Below are 9,711 nucleotides of genomic sequence, written 5' to 3' on the forward strand. Positions count from 1 at the left end.
GAATTCTATTTCTGAATGCACTCAACCTTATGAAATGCTACTTACAGAGGTACAGTACTAACGAAGCCTGATATTCTGGCTGACAGTACTGAATAAGTAAACAAGGATGGAAAACACTTTTGAACACTTTATTCCACAGAACACTTTCTGCAGCACGGTTATGTGCAAACAACTATTTATATAATACAAGGCCAGCTTAAAGAATAAACATTAGTACACAACTATACAGAAGTCTGTGTAGCAAGAACATCAAGACAGTTGGAATAAACAGGAAAACCACAATAAACAAGAAGTAAATCAAGTATTGGCATATAGTATTCAGTTCAATGAGTTTTTACTTATACAGATTTGTCAATTGCCAATACAAATGAGCAGCATGCACTGGCTGCTCATATCACCCAAGCAACATAAAAAACATTAAGAGAGCTTGTCTGAAGCAGTCAGCTAGCTACATATTCAGTTTGCAGCCTGGCTAGCCTTCTACCTTGTCTTTGTCAGGTAGCTTTTCAGCTGCTTCAACAAACCTTTCAGCTTTTGGGACATGAAGCACTCCTGAAATGTTTCACTCTTTAACAGTATGCTTTGTAGCAACCCTAAGGTCTGTCCGAATGCATGTGGATAGGAGACATCTAGTACGAAATATATAGTCAAGCATAGGATTAATGCATGCTCAACGGAACATCCAGGCACAAGATGAACTGTCTGTTGCTTGCATAAGATTCTTTCGGCTCCCGGTTCCATGACAACACATGGCCCTGGAAGGAGCTTGCTGGCATCATGTGGGTCCTAAAGAAAAGTTTATTTAGTTCACCTCTATGTACATCATTATCATGCAAGTTTTTTAGCATTTTCACATTAATATAAACAAGCACAGTTTTGAGCCCTTTCTAAACGTTTACCCCTTTAAATAATAAAATATATTCGGTCATGCAAAAAAATGTGCGAAAAAAGTAGGACTAAGGAGGTTACTTGTTATGCATTCGTTATTTAGGTCAAATTTACTGCATTTCTTGCAGGCTGCATATGCCATAACACTTAATGTACTGCAAAGGGCTGTTTACCTTAAGGTGTTTTAAAATATTTAAGCTAATATCAGTATGAAACTTATCGGTGTCAAAGTCCTTTTAATGTGTACTTTTAATGTGTCAAAGTCATTTTAATGTGTTTTAATGATTAGAAACTTTAATTACGGAAAGGATTAGGCACCTGAATGCAATGAATTAACGTTGCTTATGTCTCCTCCTAGGTACTCACCACAGATATTAAAGCAAATTCTGCTTTTTTAGGACGCAGATAGCAGTCAATATCAACAAAGCTGTCCATGTTGAGTTTTTCCCGGATTTTATGAAGCTCACTTTCCATAGCGTGCAGTGATGCCCCAAACCTAACTTCAGCCTCCATGCCAAGCTAAAAAGACAGTATACGCAATCATTCAAATGCCACATTCGCTAAGCCCATAGCCTTTTTCTAAAAGTAGTCTAAACAAACACTCAGTACGTTTTTTGAATCACGTTGGTTTGTTTTGGGCACATTTGAACTTTTCAAAGTGCTTTTGTAATGATGAGGCTTTTATTCTTTGTAATGAAATGTCTCAGGCGCCCCTTTTTTTTCCAACACAATCTATATTTTTACAAAAACATGTTCCTTTCAATTCATTTTCTTACTTTCTTGCTTACTGCAAAATAGTCTGAATCATTAGGATTTAGTCTGTTCTGGTGCTGTTTCCTTCCTTGTAGTTTTTATGCACTGTGCTTGCAAAAGTACTATGTACTAAGAATGTCTGCTCTCAAACCTGTCTGCAAATACTTGTCTGCATTGCAAACAAAATGCAGACAAGCGTGCGGCGTGCTGTTTTTGGAAAGCCTAATAAGAATTCAACGTAAAAATTTTCGTTCAATAGCCACTTCAACAGGCAAAACAGATTGAAAAAATGTGAAGGCATTCATGCAAAATGTTACTCGTTTATGTAAATACGCTTACCACAGCTGCATTCAAATAGTATACAGGGAGTTCCTCGACTGATTTTTCTTCCGTACTTCAATGGTTGCATGCAGCAACATGTTCATTCTGGAGAGATCAATTCTTTCTGGGTCTGTCACATTTTTAGAAATCGCCTGTGCACCAATAAGTCATATTAGATAAGGGCTATGTAACAACTGCCTGTTCATTAGGTCACATTATTTAATTAATGACATGCAAGATAAGCAAATATACGTGTGGAACAGTGACATATCTGCAGTGCTGAGTGTTAATATAAAATGGGAAGCCTTTTGTCGCATCAAATAAAAATGGCCTGCAAGGCTGACTAAAAACTGCGACCCTCACCTTCAACTCACGCTGTGCTTCATCGCACGAGATATCAATTGATTGTTCAGAAGTGTTTGAGGTCAGCGTCAAAAGGGATTTCATTCGCAATTTTCTTGTCTTTCTTGTGCTGCTGACTGAATGCATAAACTCCCTCTGCAAGTGGACAAGTAATAAATACGAACCTAAAAAAGCCACAAATCTGCCAGATTTCTACAAATACCACAAAACAAAGTATATTTCCTATGGTTACAAGCCGGAAATGGGGTTTTTAATATACTTGGTGCTCACTGTAGCAAAAGTAGCAAAACTATGGCCAACTTATGGTGAACGAGATACAGCCGCCGCAACATTAAATTGATCCTCTCCTATGCTTCATGCAAGCTTTTGTGATCAAGCAGATGTTTCAATCAAATGGCCCACCAAAGCTTTTTCATTCCAACCATAAGGAATGATTTAACCAAGCTCACCCATCCAAGCTGCTGAACTGCTGCAGTTCCTTTTGTTTCCCATACCATTCGTGGATAGGCGTCACTTAGAGCTTCTGCAAAGGCACAGTAGTTCCACCTTCTGACAGCAGAGTTAGAACTTTTAATCAAGTTGTTCTTTCTGAAAGAGAATTTGCGTAATGCTCAGGGAGAGTCCTAATTATGAATATGCCTCACAGGATATGACCATGCAAATTTTACTCACTCAAGGAATTCAATGACCTCATCTCTTAGCTGTGCTGTCATGCGGCGGCGTGCCATAGTAAGCATTTCTTGGCCATGGAGCAGTGGATTTAAGTATGCAGAGAAAGAGGGAAGAAAGTTTTTATCCCACTTCCGACAAGTCTGCTTGGTGGCTTCCTATGGATGGAATAATGTACACAATGAATGACACCAAGTATTAAAAGAAATAAAAGTTCATAGTAATAAATTTTATTTCATTTAGACAAAACACCTAAGAAAATGTTAAAAGGGACGTTTGACAACAGAAATACTTTCATGAGCAGTCATTCCTATATCCCTTATTAAATGAATGCTATAGAAAAAGCTTGCCACTGCTGAAATTTCAAATTTTATTTAGGCTAAAAATGTGTTACTTAAACTAAACGAGATAATCACAGCTAAAATGTGGTGCGACATTTTCTAGAATGATTAGAAACGTAAACACATTTTATGCTAGTAACTTATATGAATGCACTTAACAAAATCATGGGTACTTGCAAGCTACAGCAGGTGATGGAAGAGCCAAACGACAGCTAAGTACAAAGTGTTATCCTGGCTAAAAAATGGCAGGTCAACAGTTACGGCAAGGAAGAATAATACCGAGGCAAACAATAAAAAACACTGTCGTGCTTGTATACATAGAGAGGCCAAGACAGCAAGAATTTCTTTTTAGACACAACTAACTCATGGTTTGTCGCCCTCAAAACAAAACAGTTCAAATTTGTGTCAAAAGCTTCCATGACCATAACATGGCATACAAAAAATACCTGTTTCAAAAACTGGACAATAACAGTGATTTTCAAAAAGCCGGCATCACCAGATACAGTCTGAGTCATCATAATGTCATTCACCTTAATAACAACATTGTCACACATTACTGATTGCACTGATTGGCCAACAGAATCTAGTGAAGAAACTGGTAAGCCTGCTTGAACGAAGGCAGGCGACAAAGGGTAAGGTATGCCGCTTTGGTCTTCATTTGTGCCATCAAGAAAGCTAATTTTTGCTTCTCCGTTCCCATGCCACATTGAATGGGACAAATTAATCTGGAAAAATTCGCTTACTGAAAACGGAACATTTTTGAAATTGAAGAGCTTTTTGGACTTAGGCAGTGCATTTTTCCCCTCATATCTCATAGTCCAATGATGGTGGCCTGGTCCATACTCCTTGATCTGGTCCACCATGTGAATCAACATGTGTAGCTTTGGCGTGAAAGCTTGCTCCCCATAACAGCTGAGGAACAATTTTTGGTGGTTGATAATCAGCGACTCGAGCGTACCCAATGCATCAATGCTCAAAACTGGAGAAAGTATCAGCTGCATAATTTGACAAATAAGAATCAAGCATTCGTATGTCGGCCCCAAGACATTAACAGAAACAATGTTGTTCAAAATAAGCGGGAGGTGCACTACAAGAATGGCTGTTGCACTTGCTGATGACACAAGCTGTAATGACGCATCGAACATGCGTGGGTACTCACTGGTACTGATTGAATGGTGAAACTTGAATGCCTTTAAGGAATCATTTAGTTGTTTTCGACTAAATGAACGAAGGGTGTGTATTTGGTGACGCATAAACAAAGAAATTTCTTTGGGTATTATTCCTTCTAGAAGAATATGCATAGGGTCAAAGAGCACGTCTCGAGTTAAAGAGAACCCTGTAACTAGACCAAGCACAGATGGGCCTTTAATACCTGAAGAAGCTGACACCTCTTTCCGCTCAGCCTTGTTTTCTGTGCTGAGCAACTGCTGCACCTTGGCTTCAATTTCCCTGTCTGTCCTCAAAGGACAATCTGAGTGTAAAAATATATTCGGAAAATCACAAGTGCGTGCCTTACAGCGTCGGCATGCATACCGCACATTTGGTGAAAAAGATTCTTTAAAGCCGGCTATAGCACTGCTTGCGAGACTGTCACCCAGAAATGCTACCAGGCCCCCTTTTGCCCGTATCTCTCCTTCCTTCACTTGGACCGAAATTCCTCTGCCTGCCAGCTCATTCATGGCTTCGACAAAATCCTGAAGTAGTTCAGTTTTAGTGGCTGATGTCTTCAGGTCTCTTGAGTTTGCAACAGCAAGAAGGAAGATAGAATTCAGCTGCGACCTTTTGGAAACTGGAAAGTTTGCAAATGTAACATAAAACAGTGTAAGCTTTCCACATGTCCCCCTCTTCATTCCCAAAGGGTTAGCAATTTCTACGTCATCACAGTAAAGCATGACCCCTAAAGCATTCTCCTGCTTAAACTCAGCACGACTCTTAAACCTGACGCCATCACAAATATCTCTGAGAAAACCATCTTCAGAAAAGGAAAAGCGTCGCTGGAGGTAAGCTGCTCCTTCAGGATGTCGGAATAAATTTTGCAAGAGGGACTTCAATGGTACATAGTATGCCCGACTACCATTTGAAAGAACAATCTCATTGGGTTTGACGTAGATGCAATTCGCTTCATACAAACGTTTTCGTGCTTTGTCACTGTTTAAATTAAAAACATCAAAGTGCAGGCCTTTCGCATAAAACAAATTTGATACACCTTTCACAACAGTATCCACGACTGTTTTTGAACATCTGTGTTTGCCCTCAAGCAGCCTGCACAAATCTGACATCCTGTCCTCATCACTAAGTGCGAGAACATCCGGTTCTAATGAAGTATCCATATTTAAGCTCTCTGCATAGCTTTCTCCAGATTCTAGGCCACTTAATTCAGTATGACCATGAATTTCCTCTGATATCTGTGCAGGTCCATGGCATTCATCATAGTGTGTCTTGTAGCGGCTAAGTGCAGCAAAAGTTACCTTACAAATGGCACAACTGTATTCCTTAATACCAGGATGATATTCTTTGACATGCTTAGCAAAACGACTGAAGTAATATGACGAAAAGTCGCAGTGTTTACACAGGTAAGCTACCTGAGCTGTGGAGCTCATGGGAGTAGCAGCTGGTTCTGGTGCCAGAGCACTGCTCGTGTGCTGCGTTGTCATGCGGTTCACTTGGCCGTCTGCGGAGCCTTCACCACAGTCTGTTGAAGCCGGAAGGCTTGTTTGCATGGGCAACATATTAGCTTCCTCTTGAAACTGTAGCCAACAGTCTGCGCATTCAAGAAAAATAGAAAGAAAGCATTTGATCAATTAGGTGTAAAATCACTAAAGCCAAAAGTATGTTTACTTCCAGTAATGAAAATTTCTTTTTAAAGTGAGCTTATTGACAGAAGCTTGTAAGGGAGTGTTAAAAAAAACTGGATTACCTTTGTTGTAGTTGTGCTGTCCTTCCAGCTCCATTCGGGTGGAATCTAATAAAAGATTTCATATATGTGTAGATACACATTTTCATTAAATCGCACATACACCTAATACAAGCTCAGCAATGCTTTACATGATGCTACATCAAATCATCCGAGGTGTCTCTTTGCGCTGTGCATACAAGTTGGAATTCTACTATGGTATTGATATTTATTGCTGGTGCATACTAAAATACATTCTGGATATTGCATAGCACATCCAGTTTGATCAGGTTAAAAGCAGTCAGCCTAATCTAATCTGCACCCTAAAGAGCACTTGCATAATATAGTTCTAAATGAGGTAGGCACCTTGGCTACCAAGGAATAAAAAACAAGGCACACATGCAGAAATACAATGCACAAGAAGGCATCGAACTGGGTAGAAATTAAATAAAAGCACATTAAACGGAATATTTAAAATTTATGCAAGTTGTTCATGCGGTTGAAGTTGAATGCAGTGTACAAGGCATGCAGAATTCACTTTTGATTTTTTTTGCATTAGGTTCAGAATGCATATTCTTTTAATGCTTTTATTTAAATTATGGTGAAACCAGGCTACACTGCATAGTTTTACCACCAAGTGAGCCATAGGAAACGAAACGGCCAAATAAACTTGCTACTTTGCTAAATATGTGCAGACAAGTGACAGCCATCCTTACTCTCATTAGCTCTCTGACTGAAGGGGGTTAAGGCTCCATGCGCAGCTGGAGAGTGGCCGCAGAGGATGCACCACCCAGGTGGTAGTTTATCATAGCTGATTATTTGAGCTGTTCGCCGAAATCCTCCACATTCACAATCTGTGCAGCGTCCTCTTAGGACACCTGTTATGTCTTCTGACAATGTCGAGCAGGCCATGGCGTGCAAACACGCGGGGAACCTGCACTGCAAATCAGCTTGCATTAGTTCTATAAAAACAAAAAAACAAAAAACTGATAAATTTATGTAAATAAGGTTGATTCGTTATAAAACCCTTGGCAACAAACTTAATCTTATTTTCATGCATAAAATCATTTAATTTGTGGAAATAGACTACAATCCTGAGCATTTCACTAAGCCTTTTCTTTTTCGCAGCCATTCAAGAATGGCTTGGAGTAAGACGAGATTAGCAAACCAAAAATGCAGAAGTATTTCTCAAATTGCCTGTAAGCAATTATACGGAGCAGAATTATTGGAAATTTACCTGCATGCTCTCTGTATACAACCAGGCTTACTTTCTTAATGTTTCAGGTGAAAAAAAAATGCTGCAAGTGCTCATAAAGAACTTTTTATAACTACTTTCACCGCCGATTCTATACTACATAGAGCACAGCGTGAATGAGACGAAAGCACGAAATATATGAAAAACTTCGAAATTTAATTTGAAATGTGGACGAAGTACCCCATATTTTAATGTAAATTTCTTGATGTGATGCTACCGCTAACTTCAGAAGCAGAACATGTGATCTGAGCCACCCCATTTCTCCGACCCATAAATAGTGTGTGTGGATAGCTCGACATGTGGGTAGACGCACTTGGAGGCATCTATTCTCCCTAATGCGAGATCGCATGCTGTGCCACTGGACCTCTTCGATTATCCGTCCCTGACAGCCACGGACTGCCCGAAGCAGTGCTTTCAACCAATGAGTGTTGCGTGTGCAGCTTCTCGGACGGTCCGGGACTGTCAGAGACGGATAATCGAAGAGGCCCACTATCGTGGCGTCCGATAACGATCGCGTTGTCCATCTCGGAGTCCATGGCGGGAAAAATTGAAATGTCTTGTCGGCACCATCGCAGTAAGTTTGTTATTACGTTAACAGTACTGGACCATAACATGTTTACATAAGAACACTCAATATAACCTGAATGTTTCGGGAATGGCGCGCTAAGATCATTAACTTTCGATTATTTTTCTCAGATAAATTAGTGCGAGGGCACTTTTGATGAGATTGCACCAGCAGTTATACCAAACGTCACCGCACAAAACAAAGACGCCAAACAACGCATCAAACCACCACACCGACAACTAGCTTGTCACAGATACTACAAACTAGAAAGCCGTAGGGTGGCTGTGCGCGCTCCGTACTCGTCCGCTGTACACTAGAAAGGTTCCCGAGGTCAGCAAGGAATGCAAAAAAAAGGCATTTGAAAGGTCATCGTGAATTGTACTGGCTCGCTTACGCAGGCCATCCATGAAAGCGAACGATGTCATTCATTAAAGCTTGCGTAGAAGGCAGTGTTTTACAAAGACCTCTCAGTGAACCGGGCTTAGAGCTACGCACTACTAGCTGATTTCGAAGTTAGAGTGCCGTAAGGCGCGAGAAAGGTATAATCCGGCGTGACTGAATCCGCACGAGCGCCGCAGGCGCGAGAAAGTCTATGCGACGTACACACAACAACGAAAAAAGCGCACCGCGACTTTTACAACAACTTTTACAACACCAGTCAGAACCTTGCCCCACGGTGTCCCCCCCCCCCCCCCCCCCCCCCCGTCACGAGCGTCAGATCAAGTTCCGAGATTTCTCGACAGAATCTGCCACATAAAAGAGCTAAATGACACAGAAATTATGCTCATGACAGATGCTGCGTGTATTCATGCGGCCCGCTGCTGCGCGCCGAAACTCTCTTTATCCCGCGGCGGTCGCAGAAAATTTCAAGCCACACAACAAAGACCGAGCACAAAGCCAGCGAGGAGAACGGCGGAAAGCATGCAAGAGATCCCAATTTGTTCTCCGCCTTGTCGCTAGTTAAGAAATAGTACAAACATTCACCACTCACCTCTGAGAAGTGACCGCAGGATGAAACGTCCTAAGCGTCGAAGCCAAACTTGTTAGCGATGGCCCCAGAACATCCGGAACAATCTACAAGCGCGAGCAAAGTTTCCAAACCCACTACCGGCATAGAAAATGGCTGGCTCCTGTAGCGTTCTGTGTGACAGTCTGTGCGGAACTAGTGAAGCACTTGTCGCCGTAACTCCGTAACCACTACAAGGCTCCGCCAGTGAAACTCGGTCGGTTAGAGCGCATGGATATGCTCTTTTTTTCTGAGGAAATCCGCCGGAGGGAGACACGGCGGCGCTTTAGTCGTTATTTTGCCAGCGCCAGTCCACCCTTTAGTGTGCTTTGCCCCGTTGCAGCACTACAGTTGTTTCGTGATCGAAGAAAGGGCTCATGGGAAGGAAAGAGGTAGAGGAGGTCAGTAGAGTGAAAGAAGAAAGTAAAAAGCAACAGCGAGGGCTTGGAAGAACCGACCCTTGGCGAGTTACAATGGGTATAAGGAAGGCTAGGCGGCGAGCGTTAACGCAAGTTTGCGTTGTACCAAAGTGAAAAAAAAAATTGTGGTAGAGGACGCGCTTCCAGGCGAGACAGCGGGACGGCACCGCGGTGGCCGGCGTCGTAGCTGACCCTTCGCCTCGTTATTCCGCTGGACGCTCACGCGGTGACGCGCGGT

General features: G+C 41.7%; 1 protein-coding gene across 3 annotated transcripts; it reads right to left on the minus strand.

The window, feature by feature from the left end:
- Positions 1-2,232: 2,232 nt before the first annotated feature.
- On the minus strand, positions 2,233-9,489 carry LOC125940699 (uncharacterized). 3 transcript variants are annotated; one of them, XM_049657142.1, is made up of 5 exons: positions 9,040-9,489; positions 6,253-6,297; positions 5,918-6,096; positions 2,998-3,152; positions 2,233-2,913 (listed from the first exon to the last, which is right to left on the minus strand). In XM_049657142.1, the coding sequence occupies exons 2-5, from the start codon at positions 6,284-6,286 to the stop codon at positions 2,715-2,717; spliced, it is 567 nt and encodes a 188-aa protein (XP_049513099.1). In that variant the 5' UTR covers positions 6,287-6,297; positions 9,040-9,489; the 3' UTR covers positions 2,233-2,714. The 3 variants fall into 3 exon arrangements, 2 of the variants coding, with proteins under 2 accessions (XP_049513099.1, XP_049513098.1); XR_007463902.1 differs by having other exon boundaries at positions 2,998-6,096; XM_049657141.1 differs by having other exon boundaries at positions 2,233-6,096.
- Positions 9,490-9,711: the final 222 nt, after the last annotated feature.

This window comes from Dermacentor silvarum, chromosome 10 (genome assembly GCF_013339745.2).
Source record: "Dermacentor silvarum isolate Dsil-2018 chromosome 10, BIME_Dsil_1.4, whole genome shotgun sequence".
NCBI classification, from domain to species: Eukaryota; Metazoa; Arthropoda; class Arachnida; order Ixodida; family Ixodidae; genus Dermacentor; species Dermacentor silvarum.